Genomic DNA, 16156 nt, shown 5'->3' with positions numbered 1-16156 from the left:
TGTTGTTATCTAACCATTTCACTACAATAACACCAGAATGAATGTCAGTCCTGTAATCGGAAGTTCCTCTCTCTTGTTTTGTCATTTCACCATCTGTGAGGGCGGGCAGCCCTTCAGTCGCGCTTTATTCAACGTACCAATACAAGGTAATCCTTTAATTTTGAGCAAACTCATTAGTTTTAAGCTCGGAAACCAGTTGTCAAAGTAAATATTGTTGTTCATTTTCTCTGGTAAGGTACTTACCAGACGTAAAACTATGTTGCCTCCAAGTCCAAGATCTGGCTCTATGTCATCTTCAACAAGAGTGCCCTTACTTTGATAAGCTTAAAAATAATGTACAAAACCTGACACACCAGCTATTGTGAACATTTTTATTCCCCACTTCGTTGACTTTTTTGGTAGATATTGTCTTAAGTTGCTTCGTCCCTTGAAAGGAATCATTTGCTCGTCAATTGAATGGTGTTCTTTGGGGCTGACTTCGAGAAACCTGGAACGGATATGACACAGGACGGGTCGAATCTTGTATAGCTTGTCAAATCCTTGTTCTCCAGATTTCTTAGCCCTTTCTTTGTCCTTGAAATGAAGAAAACGTTTGACATTGTCAAATTTTTGTCGGCCCATTTGTCGGCAATTGCTGGGTATATGGTAGCTGCTTCCCAATGCATTCGATAATTGGGAACTTTTATCACCCCCAGCATTAGAATAAGGCTCATGAAAACTTTTAGCTCTTTGACAGTGAGGCAGAGGTTGCATCCCTCAGTTTGAAGTGCAAAGATGCTACTTTGTTCAAATATCAGCTCTAAAAGTTCATTGTCAAAGATTTTTTGGAAGTATTTCAGTGGACTCTTCTAGATGGCTGGAACTCGGCGAGGCTTTTCTTTTCCAAGACAGGTCAATTTTTTCTATCTCTACTTTTTTCCAGCAGAATTTTTCTTGGACTTTCGATTTCTTCTTTGATTTTTCAGTACTTGCTACTACCGGTTGCTGTTGCTGAACAGAGGGTGGATTTTCCCCCGAGTCATCGTCGCTGGGTTCACTGCTAGCCTTCATGTCATCCTTTTCCAAAAAGAAATGACGATTGTCCAGTAGAGGCAGCAAGTCTGGATCAAGATCATTGATAAGATTTTCTGGAGACAGGAAGTCTGGTTCATCGTTATCATCATTATACGACAATTCCGACAGCATCTCTTTTAGAATATCAAAAATATACTTGGCGGCCTTTTCTGCGTCAATTTGGCGATTTTGAGCTAGTTTTCCTACTCTGTCGTAAGATTCCGCCATCTAGAAAGAAAACAAAAATTAGGCATATGACACACCCTGTCTACTCAATAATCCACCATTCCTGAGGGGTAGTTTGAGCTACTATGTAGGAGGGACTCCTCCTACATAATAGCTGATGTAAAATTATATTGTTTTCCTCACCCTTTTTATTTTCTTATTTAGTTGTTTGTTTCATAATTTTGAAGCCACGATCGTCCGATGTCGTATTTTTACATCACTAGGAAATATATCTTGCTACTGATCCAAATTCTTGCACACATCATGAATTTTATCTACAGTAATTTAAAATTGTATATATTTTATACACAAAGAATATGCAAGGAATCTCCCACCTTTTTGTTTTATTGTCAGTTTCTAGCTTAAAAAATACCTACCTTTTCATTCGTTTTTCTTATCCCTTGGTTTGGTGAATCACTGCTTAGGCCATATGTCACGCAGCAGCTCCCCAAAGGCATCGATCGACTGCCATTTTTCTGCACCATCAAAAGATGCTGCTATAAGCAATATTTTTTTACAGCAAGATGGCAGTCTAAGCTCGAAAAGTACAGTTTTGTTTTTCTACAACAATTGCCTCTATAGTGTTAACCCTTTCTATTTTCAGTCGAATGAGGACTTTTCGAAGTTCCTAAGACAACTCGTTCGATACGAAGTGCCCTGGTCTAAACAAAAAAAAAGAAAACAATAATAGCACATTGTACCCACATCGATCTTTAATATGAAAATATCAAGCCTTCCAGTCACTTTCGACTATTAAAAAGGCCACTAGCCCTTTCAATTTCCAATCAAATGAGCCCCTTTTGAGTTTCTACGACCACGCTTTCTGTAAAGACCTTAAATGCCCCCAGGTCATAAATTACAGCCCTTGCCCGGAGGGCTCTGAGGGAGTTGTCATCCTCAAAGACCTAATTTCCACAACTTTCAACTACGTTAAACAAAACGGCTATCTTAAAATTTTGATTGGATGTGTTTGGGGAAATGTGTTTGGGGTGGTCGTGAGAAGGGCGCAAGTTGCTCTCCAATCACTTTCAACTATTAAAAAAAGCACTAGCCTTTTCAATCTCCAATCGAATGAACCCTTTTGTAGTTTCTACGGCAACGCTTTCAATAAAAACCTTTTATGCCCCCAGGGCATACCTTACAACCCTTGCCCTGAGGGCTGGGAGGGGGGTTGTCTTCCTCAAAGACCTAATTTTCAGAACTTTTAACTACGTTGAAGAAAATCGCTGTCTCAAAATTTTGATTGGATATGTTTGGGGAAATGGCGGGCGAGAGAGGGGGATTAGTTGCCCTCCAATCACTTTCGACTATTAAAAAGGGGCGCTAGTCCTTTCAATTTCTAATTGAATGAGCCTTTTTTGAAGTTTGTACGACAACACTCTATAAAAGCCTTATTTTCCCCAAGGCATAAATTACAATCTTTAAGCTGAGGGCTGTGAGGGGGTTGTCATCGTCAAAGATATAATTCCCGGGCCTTTCAAGTACGTTGAAAAAAATGGTTATCTCAAAATTTTCTTTAGATTTATTTGGAGAAATGGTCGGTGGGAGAGGAAGGCTACTTGCCACCCAATCACTTTTGACAATTAAAAAGGGCACTAGCTGTTTCAATTTCCAATCGAATGATTCCTTTTTAAAGTTTCTACGACAACGTTTTCTATAAAAAACCTTATATGTCCCCAGGGCATAACTTATAACCCTTGCCCTGAGGGCTGTGGGGGGGGGAGTGTCATCCTCAAAAACATAATTTCCAGATTTTTTAACTACGTTGAACAAAATGCCTATGTCAAAATCAATGTGTTTGGGGAAATGGTGGATGTAAGAAAGGTGTTAGTTATCCTCCAATCACTTTCGACTATTAAAAAGGGCACAAGCCCTCCTAATTTCCAATCGATAGGGCCCTTTTAGAAGTTTCTACAGCATCACTATCTATAAAAACCTTACATGCCCCCAGGGCATGACTTACAACCCTTGCCCCGAGAGCTCTGAGGGGGTTATAATCCTCAAAGACCTAATTTCTGAAACTTTTAACTACGTTGAACAAAATGGCTATATAAAAATAAATTGGATGTGTTTGGGGAAAAGGTGTAAGAGGGGTGTTACTTGACCTCAAATCACTTTCGACTATTAAAAAGGGCACTAGCCCATTGAATTTCCAATCGAATGAGCCCTTTTTCAAGTTTTTACTACAAAGCTTTCAATAAAAACCTTATATGCCCCCAGGGCATAGCTTACAACCCTTACCCTGAGGGCTGTGGGGGGAGTGTCATCCTCTTAGATATAATTTCCGGACCTTTAACTACTTTGAACAAAATGGCTGTCTCTAAATTTTGATTGGATGTATTTGGATAAATGGTGGGCGTGGAAGGGGTTTTAGTTGCCTTTCAATCACTTTCGACTATTAAAAAGAGCACTAGCTGTTTCAATTTCTAATCAAATGAGCCCTTTTTGAAGTTTCTACGGCAACGCTTTCTATAAGAAAAACCTTATAGTCCCCAAGGGCATAACTTACAACCCTTGCCCTTAGGGCCGTGGGGGGGGGCGGGTTGTCATCCTCAAAGACCTAATTTCCAGAACTTTCAACTACGTTGAACAAAATGGCTATCTCAAAATTTTGATTGGATGTGTTTGGGGAAAGGGTGGACTTGAGAGGGGGGTTAGGTGCCCTCCAATTACTTTCGACCATTAAAAGAGGCACTAGCCCTTTGAATTTCCAATCGAACGAGCCCTTTTTGAAGTTTTTACGACAACACTTTCTATAAAACCCTTATATGTCCCCAGGGTATAACTTACAATTCTTTCCCTGAATGTCCTTCTCAAAAATATAATTTCTATCTGGAAATCATCTACGCTGAACAAAATGGCTATCTAAAAATTTTGATTGGATGTGTTTGGGGAAATGGTGGGCGTGGAAGGGGTGCTAGTTTCCTTCCAATCACTTTCGACTATTAAAAAGGGTACAAGCCAATCTAATTTCCAATCGAATGAGCCCTTTTCGAAATTTCTACGACAACTCTTTCGATACGTTCGATACGAAGTGCCCTGGTCTAAGACCAAGATTCCAAAAAACAAAAAATAATGCATTGTGCCAGCATCGTTCTTTACTTAGGCAGCGCTATTGCGCTGTCTATGAAACGTAAATTGACATCAAAACCTCCAAAATCTCAATAAAACAGTAAAATGTCCAATAATATTTATCTCAAAAATATTATTAATGTTTTTAATACCAATTTTATTTTTAATACCAATAATATTACCTCAGTAAAATGTCCAATAATATTTGATATAAAAAACTCGTATCGATATATATTTCCACTATTCTAGAGAGGATGAAGGGTAAAATCATGACACATATACTTGTTTTATTTTTTGTTTTACCTGCGTAACGACACTCAATTTTCATTTCACTTCACTGAATTTTCATTTCACTTTATTTGAAATAGCAAGTTTTTCATTATTTCAATTCGTTTGCCCCTTTGCACGACATTTAAGCCAAAGAGAAATAGAGACTTAACTTGTAAGAATACTGTGATTTATAAACTTGATTTTCTTTTTACTTGAATAAACCTCTTACAAAAGAACCAACTACGTTTTAAGTTGTTTTATTGGCTAAAAATTTGACATAGTAACACTTCTTCATTGGTAATTCGATCACCTATATCAACACCCAGGGCTGCCACCACAACGAAATAAAAATCACCAGTTTTTCACCAAGAAAATCACCAAAAATTACTGGTGGTGGCAACCCTGTCAACACCAATTGCTACTCAACAGTAAGTGTTAAATGCTGCAACTGGCAAAAAACGCATGTCTGTTTGGCTTCTGTATCTTACATACGCTTAAGTAATGATGCAATTGGCTAAAAAAAAAAAAAATGTGACGGTTGATACCAAAAAATCAACGAATGGAATCTAAGCACTGTTTTTTTTTCTCTGTAAAAGTTTGTTCTTTATTCTTTTTTAGACGCATTTTGTTTCAAGGTATAGATTCATTGACTATCGATGGCCTGGAAGGAGCTTATCTGCGGTTGCTCGAAAGGTTCTCATGGATCAGTTTATTTTGGCTCCACCTCATCTTTGCGGATTCTATACAAGTAAGTGTGAAAGTAGAAATGCCAGTTTTTAGAGTTTTGGTTACTGCTAGCAAGAACAGATTTTTACTTACCATTCATTATCATGAGCGGGCTGATAAAAGTATAACGACTCTAATATATAGCTATATGGAAATTCTGCGAAAAATTGTAAGAACTCAGCCTGTTGTTCTCGGTGAGCCGGTGAACACATCAGTTCTAAGGACATTCCCTGTTCTGGGGATGTGAAGTGTAAGGCGCTTTTGAGCAACAAATGACGAACTCCCTGCTTAGATTCTGCATGTGGAACGTAAATATGCTATAAACTGAGAAACTACCTTTCATAGAAAGCATGTCTGCCATTGCAGCACCAGTGCAGTATGTCCACTGCAATCGTGTACTCTGCTTACAAGAACATTTCCTGACTTTACATTCCATGTCCCTACTAAAATTCAGTGACAGTATCCATGGTCTTGCAGTCCCTGCAGTTCAACGTGGAAGAAAGAGGCCCTCTGGGGTGTTTATTTTGGCTCCACCTCATCTTTGCGGATTATATACAAGTAAGTGTGAAAGTAGAAATGCCAGTTTTTAGAGTTTTGGTTACTGCTAGCAAGAACAGATCTTTACTTACCATTCTTTATCATGAGCGGGCTGATAAAAGTATAACGACTCTAATATATAGCTATATGGAAATTCTGCGAAAAATTGTAAGAACTCAGCCTGTTGTTCTCGGTGAGCCGGTGACCACATCAGTTCTAAGGACATTCCCTGTTCTGGGGATGTGAAGTGTAAGGCGCTTTTGAGCAACAAATGACGAACTCCCTGCTTAGAGTCTGCATGTGGAACGTAAATATTCTATAAACTGAGAAACTACCTTTCATAGAAAGCATGTCTGCCATTGCAGCACCAGTGCAGTATGTCCACTGCAATCGTGTACTCTGCTTACAAGAACATTTCCTGACTTTACATTCCATGTCCCTACTAAAATTCAGTGACAGTATCCATGGTCTTGCAGTTCCTGCAGTTCAACGTGGAAGAAAGAGGCCCTCTGGGGTGTTGCAATGCGTGTGAGATCTCGATGGTCCACTGAGTTAATTGTAGGAAGTGGGTATTTTGATGCTCTGAAATTCGGCCGGACATTATGTTTTCAAATTATTTCCAGCTTCGGCGAATCTATTCCTGATAAGAGTGGAAGTAGAAATTCATGCAGGTTTCAGAGAGAAAAAATTAACGATGTTGTAGATTATTTAACGATACTCAGCAAAGTTTCAAACGTGTTTTTGCTTTTTTCTATAATTTTGTATAAGTAAAACTATCATCCTAACACATACAGGGAGGGGGAAGGTGGTTGTAGATATGTGCCCGAAATCTTCAGAACATGGGTTTTCTAATATTTTTTACCTAATTTGCCCTTTTTTATGTGTTTTTCTTAATTGGCGATATGAGCAGTGGCGGGGGGGGGATTGATTGGGCCCTCAATTTATGTCCGTCGGGCCCCAAAAGGATTGTAAAATAATTGTATTTATTTTTCTATTGAAAGAAATCGAAAATACCCCCCCAAGCATTTTCGTAAACTGACATCCCTATGTGGTCCACTTTTAAATGTTATTCCTCACGCATAAAAGTCCTTGTCGACGTCCGTTCCTACCATTAATTTCTCTTCTGCTTTTATAACTTTGTATGTTTTTCTGTTGTTTTTTTTTTTTTTTTAATTTCGCATTCATTTGAATTTACTTTATTAATTTTAATTGTTTAAGCCTTTGAGGAAGGTAAGCAAAAGTAAAAAGTCCCAAGATGTTTTTGGGGCAAGGAATATAAGCTAGTTCCCTGGAAATAATTTCGGAGACCACAATAGTGAGGCCATGATTACTTCTGTGAGTCAGATAGCAGATTAACATGGTATCTCCGTGAGTCAGATAGGAGATGTACAATTGTAGCTCCTAGCCCCTCGCACCTGTTACCGGCTGGCAAGATTCCCTGATGCTATGACACAATATAATTACTTGAAGTGTGGTCAGGATAATAGGGAAATTAGTATTGGATTTTAAACGCACGGATAGCAGATTAACATGGCATTTCCATGAGTCCTATAAGGAGTGTATATGTGAAGCTCCTAGCCCCTCGCTCTTGTACAATGCGGTCGGCTGTTTCTACCGGAGCCTTCTGACATCATCCGACGAACCCCTTTGTATTTAAGGATATGCGCTCCCTTTTTCAATAGTATTTTAAACGCATGCCCTCTGACGTCACAACATGCCCTGTTTCTAGCTGACAAGATTCTTGGATGTTTCAATTACTTGAAGTGGAGTCAGGATAAAAGGGAAATTAACAAGGGGAGCCCCTCCCACGTGTTTCTAGCTGGCAAAATTCCCGCCCAAGCAAGATTTGTCATGTCCAGGGAAGATTTGACATGTCCAGGCAGGAGTCCTGGGTGTTTCAATTACTTGGAATATGGTCGGGATAACAGGGAAATCAATAAGTGATCCTCCTACCCCCCCCCCCTTCGCTCCTGTACAATGCGCTCAGCTGTTTCTACCGGAGCTCTGACGACACGGCACAGGTAGGGAAAATAGCATGATTTCCTTGGTATTTTAACCTTAGGGACCTCCCAAGGACTTTTACATCTAATCAAAATAATTATAATCCTCGCAATATGACAAATCAAGTTCAAGTTCCATTTACTCCTTGCATAAGGTCAGATTTTAATCCTCTAATGGCGTGTCATATTGTTTGGAATAAGTTGCCTGACTCAGATCGAGGGTGCCACTCATTCAATTCGTTTAAAAAAAATTGTTAGCAATTCTTTGGCTACGTAGAAGTTATTTTATCTGTTTTAATTTTTTTTAATTTTTTTGACTATTTAATCTACTTAATTAATTTAGTGTATTTATTCTATTTTTTCTATAGTTTTCATTTTATCTATATTTTCTTTTCTTGTCCTTTTGCTCTTCTGTCTGTGAGTAAGTGATCTTTTAAATTTTCTTTTGTTATTCATCTCTGTGTTAGTAACTCATTTATCTTCCCCCTTCTTTACAGGCCAGTGAGCTTTGGGGGGAATAATAACATGTATTATTGTATGTGTATTTAATGAAGAATAATTATTATCTTATCTTACTTGGTGAACCGGTAATCCAATTCGGGATTCGCTGGAATTTCGCTGGAGTGTTCCAGTTCGGGATTCGCTGGAGAACTAGCAAGAGAATAAATTTACTCAAGAAGTCACAGCTCAAAAGTTATACACCAGTTCAGGGGGCTGCGAACTGTCTTGCTGAAGGTGCACACGCAGTTGTTTTCATGTCTCTAGTATACAGGAAGTGATGTTGTCGTAACCTCTTGATTTACACTACCACTACTACAAACAACTCACCGCAGCACCAAGCCACCTGAGGCCAACACAGCTACACACGCTCCTCCCCCACCCCAATCTATTCAAAGCCTCCCTTTTTACACCCGCCCACTAAGTTCCCATTTCCTTTAAATCTTTCTTTATGACGTCGTCCTCCCACCACAGACGAGGACGACCTGCTTTCCGTTTAGCCATAGACGGTTGGCCGAAAAGATCAATCTTCGGCAATCTGTCATCCTTCATCCACATAACGTGCCCTAGCCACCGCAACCTTTCTTTCATTATATCCCTAGAGAGCGGTATTGAACCACATTTCTCGTAAAGCCTATTGTTTGAAATACGGTCAGTCAGCCGGGTACCCAGAACAATCCTTAAGCAATTTCTCTGGAAAACATCTAGCAAATCTTCATCCGCTTTTCGGAGCGTCCATACTTCAGAGCCATATTTGACCACTGTCATGACTGTAGCTTCTAATATTCTAATCTTGGTTTGCAGACATATCTTGAGTTTAGCATTATAAATACTCATTTTGAGCTAATCTAACTAGCTTCTTGTGGTTTTCATATATGTGGAAAATTTGCGTATTTATTTCGTTTAGTTATAGCCTAGACTTTTCAAAATTTGTTCTATCAAAATTTCCTCTTATAAGTGGTTTTATGGTATATCCAAAGTGAAAAAAGAGAATTTACCGCATTTTACTTCCATTTTAAAAAGTGTGCTTTCATTCCATTGGCCGATTTTTTTGACGAGTTTTGTAAAATAATCATATTGAGTGTTTATCAGAAAGAGAAGGCAAATGGTCGCACTATTTTACCTGTTGTTTCCATATCAAATAAAAAAAGTTTTTTTAACTGAAAGTAATGAGCGACATTAAAACTAAAAACGAACAGAAATTATTTTGTGTATGAAAGGGCCGTCCCCTCGTCAACCCCCCGCTCTTTACGCGAACATTTTTTATTGTTTAAAAAAATAGAGTTGTGAGAAAGAGTCAAACTTTAGCGTAAAGAGCGAGGGGTTGAGGAGGGGGCAGAAAGAAAGAAGAATCCTCTTTCATCTCGTCTTCATCGTGTTTTTTTTTTTCAGATTTTACGTCTGCCATGCGCGAAACAGGAAGAAAGCATCCCTGGGCCTTTGGGTCATGTACAAGCCACCGGATTCGGCAATATGTTTTTTGGCTCAAATGTAACCATGGGCTGCATCCCAGTTAGAAGAATCCAAGAAAATGAGTGTGCAGACATCATCAACAAGAATGACCTGGAATCGAAGAAAGACATTTATAGAGTTGCTGCCAAGAAAGCTGTTCCCTATAGGTTAGAACTTTGTTTGGTCTTTTTCTTTCTAATGCTTGACTTGCTTTACAGAGCTCTCAGCTTTTCCCAAGCGAACCTTTCGGGGCCTTTTCTGGACTGATATTACGGACTAGAATCTATTGGTTTATTGCATCAATCCAGAAAGTAAGTGGGTACCCTTGAGGTGGCCATTTCTTAGCGGGAGGTATTTCAATACAATGAATGGATTTAATAATAGTAGGATGCTTATAATGAATTTGCTTGAGGCCATAAGAATTACCATGCTATTTGCTTGAGGCCCTAGGACCATACTATTTGCTTGATGCTCTACACCTTTTCAAAGAGAGTGAGTACCCTCTGACACTCTTTATTGTTTTCACCTATTTGAAATTATGAAAAAAATGTAAGCAAGTAACAATCTCTTTCCTGAAGTCACCTCGTGGATACACAATGCAGAAAGTTCATTAAAGAAAATATGAAAAAATTGTAAGTAAGTAGCAAATTCTTTCTTGAATTCACTTGTTGGATAAACAAAAAGACATTTCGTTCAAGAAATTATGACAAAATTCCAAGTAAGTAACAAACTCTTTATTGTTTTCAAGACTTAGATACACGATGTAGAAATTTAATTCAAGAAATTATGAAAAAATTGTCAGTAATTAACAATTTCTTTCTTGTAGTCAACTCTTGGATACGCAATACGGAAATTTAATTCAAGAAACTATGAAAATATTTGTAAGTAAGTAAAAAATTCTTTATTGATTTCACCTCTTGGATATACAGTACAGATACTTCATTCAAGAAATTGTGAAAAAATTGCAAGTAAGTAACAAACTCTTTATTGTTTTCAACTCTTGGATATACATTACAGAAATTTCATTAATAAATTATGAAGAAATTGTAAGCAAGTAAGAAACTCTTTCCTGAAGTCACCTCTTGGATACACAATGCAGAGACTTCATTTAAGAAACTATGAAAAAATTGTAAGTAAGAAACAAATTCTTTCTTGAATTCGCCTCTTGGATAAACAAAAAAGTCATTTCATTCAAGAAATTATGACAAAATTCTAAATAAGTAACAAACCCTTTCTTGAATTCGCCATTGGGTTGCACAATACAGAATTTTAATTCAGGAAACTATGAATAACATTGCAAACAAACTCTTTCTGGAACTCGCTTCCTGGACAGAAAATACAGCAATTTCAATCGAGAAATTATGAAAAAATTGTAAGTAAGTAGCAAACTGTTTCTTGAATTCTCCTCCTGGATGCACAATACAGATATTTCATTCAAGAAATTATAAAAAAAATTGTAAGTAAGTAACAAACTCTTTCTTGAATACACCTCTTGGATACCCAATGCGGAAATTTCATTTAATAAATTATGAGAGAATTCTAAGTAAGTAACAATCTCTTTCTTGAAGTCCCCTCTTGGATATGCAATACGATATGGAAATTTCATTCAAGAAATTATGAGAAAATTCCAGGTAAGTATCAATCTCTTTCTTGAAGTCCCCTCTTGGATACATAATACGGATATTTGATTCAAGAAATTATAAAAAAAGGAAAGTAAGTAACAAACTCTTTATTGATTTCACCTCCTGGATACACAAAGACATTTCATTCAAGAAGTTATGACAAAATTCTAAGTAAGTAAAAAACTCATTCTTGAATTCCCCACACAAGTTTGTTTCAACTCCATGTTTTCAACCAGACTGTTTTTTTAGACAACACCCATTTTTTAGGGGCCAATCAGAGACAGAGGAGGTTGCTCAATATACGATAATTTGATTGGTTATTGGTGATTGGTTACACACCGTGACGGCGCATACATAGTGAGAGAGACATGCAAAGTCGACATAGCTTTATTTCATTTTTAATGTTAATTTAGACGAGGTTACGTGCGCGCACGTTTTCCTCGTCTACGTCAACCTTAAATATAAATAATAGCTTATAGTCGTCTCTCCTATATGTATCTCGCCGTCGCGGTGTGTGGCAATCGCAATTAAGCTGTTTTTTTCAGCATCGGTAAAAAACCAAAAGGCGGATCTAGAACAAAATCATGGGGGGGGGGGACAATGTGATAAGGGCGCCAAGAAATGAGACCAAATTGACAAGTTTAAATTAAAAAAGAGTAAAAGAGAAAAAAAAGAAAAGGCCCAGAAAATATTGGGGCACAGCCCGCCTACTCCTGGATCCTCCCCGAAAAAAAACAGCGAATATTTGGAATTTTGGACAAGTATTTGACTTTTGAGTCACAACCAATGAGAAAAATGCTTCAGTTTTTAACAGCAGTCATTAGCAATTTGACACTTTATTCTTAAAAAAAAGATGAACGTGGATTGTGTCAGTTTAATAGACATATCCTGATTTTAATTCATAAAGTTTCAAGATTTTTTTTCATTTATTAAAGTCAAAAAAGAAAAAACATTTAAAATATATTTTTTTCTGTAAAGTGCAAATTATGTTCTGGTCCAGAGAGAGCATGGGCGTTTGTCCGCACTGCTCATGTTATTTTTTGCTCGTTTTGAGTTTGACTCGGTTATTTATTCTAATTAATTAAAAAAAAAACTTAAAGAAATAAGTTTTCAAAGTAAGGCCATATTAAACTTAAGCTCCAGTTGATACCGAATACCTGTTAAAATTCAAACTCAAAACGACCAGAAATTACTATTAAAGAATAAATGAAACCCAAAACGAACAGAAATTAAATGAAAACGCAATCGCAGCAAAAAACATACAACAAGTAATAATATAAATGAATAAATAGATCTTAAAGCGAGTAATGCTTAGATTGAATATGAAAATCAAGCTTAAAACAGAAACAAATTTGGACAAGTATTTGACTTTTTAGTCCTTCAAAGTAAGAAGGATATATATATATATATATATATATATATATATATATATATATATATATATATATATATATATATATATATATATATATATATATATATATATTATATATATATATATATATATATATATATATTTTTACAGTGTCTCTTGTAAACGTTACATATTAACAATGGCTAAATATGGCTATTTTGGGTAAATTAACAATGGCTTAGTTTCATAACCTATCCTTTTTTTCATTACTCATAAAAATACAATCTATGATTCAGAGCCGATTTAACAATGCCTATGTTTGGTTTATATTGTTGATATAATACTAAAAATAGTAATTATCTTTTCAAAAATTTTTGAAGAATATTGCCTCATATTAGGAGTAGCAATAGCAAATTTTGAACAGGTGAAGAAAGAAAAAAGGGAAAAATAATGTTCTAATGTTTTGAATTGAACCATTACCTCTCGCACGTTTTTCATAATTGTTCCTATAATTTCTTATGTTTTTCATATAATTCATACCTTTTTATCCCCTCTCCTGCCAAAGTCTATGATGCCCCTCCCCTTCAATAAGTTAGTACGTGTGTGTACGGTGTGTCTGATTGAAAGTATATCTTTGTTGGTTTTTTTTTCTCTCTCTCTCTCTCTCTCCCTCTCTCTCTCTCTCTCTCTCTCTCTCTCTCTCTCTCTCTCTCTCTCTCTCTCTCTCTCTCTCTCTCTCTCTCTCTCTCTCTCTTTCAAGTAATTTTTTTTATCTCAATTCTCCTTAGAGCTAACAACTGGTATACTCGAAAAAAGAAATCAAGGTAGACTTACACGGATTTTGCTCTACAATTAAAGATGGTATTAAACTGACCCAGCCAATCGACCAAACCCGGTATTTATTTTGTATTTTCACATTGTATTTTGTAGTTGCTATTTTTCGAAATCTAAAAGTGGTACTGAAGTGGTTTTGAAAGTTGCCAGCCAATTCTTCAGTTGACCAACAGGACGTCATACCAATCTGGTGAAGGAGTAGCTAAAAGGGTCTTGCTTTATCCAGTACCATAATTGAGTCAAGATTGTTGTTAGTCCGAGTGTATGAAAGACATCTACGGGGTAGGTTTGTTTAAAGATTAAAAAAAAATTCAATAGAGTCTGTTGAAGAAACCTCATGGAATTGTACACTACAGGCCCTTTCAACCAGGGTTCGGTACCCTCTGGAGTTTTGCTAGCAACTACACAGAAATCAAACGCTTGGACATCCTACTAAATATATGTTCTAAATATTCAGGGCTCAAGAAATTTTTCGGTTGGTACTTATGTATTATAGTAACCCCCTCCAGTTCTTGATCTGAGTAGATCTGTTAGATCTGAGAAAAACCAGTTTAGTCGTCTGTATTCGGAGACAATTAGCTTAGAGTCAGTGGAAAAACTACGTTGCAGGTATATTTTCATCAAACATTTAATAAAGAGTTGGTATTTTGGTTATGTTAGGTTAAGTATTTAATATAATGCGTTCTGGGCAGCCGGTTTTCCATGATTCTTTGTCGTAGTTTCCATAATTTTGTTATATCTGCGATAACTGGCGAGATGTAAACCTAATATCAGTAGTGTAAGTGAGGTCGTAGCGCTTATAATACTTATATCGATATATATCTGAGAGAAGAGCACCATGGCTTTCGTACAGGTAGATCTTGTTCAGACCTCATATGCGCAGGACTCTGATAGGAGAAGCAAATGACTGATCCAACAAGATATATATGCTCTTCATTGATTTTGAAAAGGCCTTCAATTCGGTGGACCATTACACACTCTGGGAAATTCTACAGTATTATGGTGTCCCCAAGAAAATAATAAGTTTGATAATGTGGAATGTTGCGTAAAGACAGAGAACGGAACAACTAGATACTTCAAAATTATGTCAGGACACGACAGGGATGCGTTTTATCACCATTTTTATTTGTCATTTTAATGAAATATGTGTTGCGAAAAGCGACTGGCTTTGGAGTAACAGTCGGAAATAAAATCCTCCCAGAACTCGACTTTGCGGATGATGCGGCATTTCTGTAAAGGAAAAAGCAGCGACTCCCGGAGCTCCTTTGCAAAGTAATCTTTAAAGCGGAGAAAGTCGGCATAACATAGACAAGACTAAATCAAATGGCAAGTCCATGAATTTAAGTACCTAGGAAGCTGGGTCGATTACACAGGAGAGGTGCAAAATGAGGTCAAGAGAAGAATTGGCATGGCAAACGCTGCTTTCAACAAACTTAAGCCAGTATGGAAATCAAAGAAGTAGTCACTGGCACTTAAGTGACTTGTTAATAGCAACGTTTTGTCCTTGCTATGTATGCCAGTGAGTGCTGGAAACTAGATGTTGGGACAGAGAAAAGACTCACAGCTTTCGAAAATATTTGTTTGAGGCAAAAGGTGAATATCGTTGGTGACAAAGTTGGACAACATTGGGGTCTGAAGGCGGCCAGCCGCTTATTACTGATGATTGAAGAAGATGTATTATCTTGACATCAGCCTTCGGATGGAAGGACTCAATCTGTACAGGTTCAACATTGGCAGTCACGTGTGAGAGTGGATTGAGGAGACCGGGAAACATCAAGGCACGTGATCGCTGATCTACGCAGTGCTCCCATCGCTACAACTTCAGTGGGGAGGAGATGTCCTCGCCCGCAGCATATAATACGGGGCGTTTATAAAACTAGTCGGTGCTATGTGCCCAGATGAGCAAGGAGGACCCCTATGGGTTCGGTAATATATATATATATATATATATATATATATATATATATATATATATATATATATATATATATATATATATATATATATATATATATATATATATATATATATATATATATATATATATATATATATATATATATATATATATATATATATATATATCTCTCTCTCTCTCTCTCTCTCTCTCTCTCTCTCTCTCTCTCTCTCTCTCTCTCTCTCTCTCTCTCTCTCTCTCTCTCTCTCTCTCTCTCTCTCTCTCTCTCTCTCTCTCTCTCTCTCTCTCTCTCTCTCTCTCTCTCTCTCTCTCTCTCTCTCTCTCTCTCTCTCTCTCTCTCTCTCTCTCTCTCTCTCTCTCTCTCTCTCTCTCTCTCTCTCTCTCTCTCTCTCTCTCTCTCTCTCTCTCTCTCTCTCTCTCTCTCTCTCTCTCTCTCTCTCTCTCTCTCTCTCTCTCTCTCTCTTTCATGCATAATGCAAGGTGGAGGGGTTCTAGCACCTTGCCTCCCCTGAAATCCAGAATTGTCAAGAATTTCTTAGGCTTTTTATTCAGATTATCAAATACAATGTTTTTTTATTGTTACTGCCCCCCCCCC

At 37.3% G+C, this 16156-nt stretch overlaps 2 protein-coding genes and 1 long non-coding RNA gene across 4 annotated transcripts in view; 1 reads left to right on the top strand and 2 right to left on the bottom strand.

Moving 5' to 3' along the window:
- The window catches only part of LOC148940283 (uncharacterized), a 351557-nt gene that overhangs the window by 259751 nt on the left and 75650 nt on the right, over positions 1-16156 (bottom strand). The window lies entirely within an intron of this gene.
- Positions 4650-9876, top strand: LOC148940285 (uncharacterized). Its single transcript, XR_016143477.1, has 2 exons — positions 4650-5368; positions 9774-9876. It is a non-coding gene; the product is annotated as an uncharacterized LOC148940285 (long non-coding RNA).
- Positions 9810-16156, bottom strand: part of LOC148940284 (uncharacterized) — a 37294-nt gene continuing 30947 nt past the window's right edge. Inside the window, exon 4 of the mRNA XM_089106271.1 lies at positions 9810-9944. Within this exon, the coding sequence (XP_088962397.1) occupies positions 9931-9944 (14 nt within the window). The 3' untranslated portion in view covers positions 9810-9930. The remainder of the gene's footprint in view (positions 9945-16156) is intronic.

This window comes from Artemia sp. Qi Xiang Cuo, chromosome 20 (genome assembly GCF_049724085.1).
Source record: "Artemia sp. Qi Xiang Cuo chromosome 20, ASM4972408v1, whole genome shotgun sequence".
In the NCBI taxonomy this organism is placed as follows: Eukaryota; Metazoa; Arthropoda; class Branchiopoda; order Anostraca; family Artemiidae; genus Artemia; species Artemia sp. Qi Xiang Cuo.
Note: the sequence above shows the minus strand (reverse complement) of the source record. Positions and strands in the feature narration are given on the sequence as shown.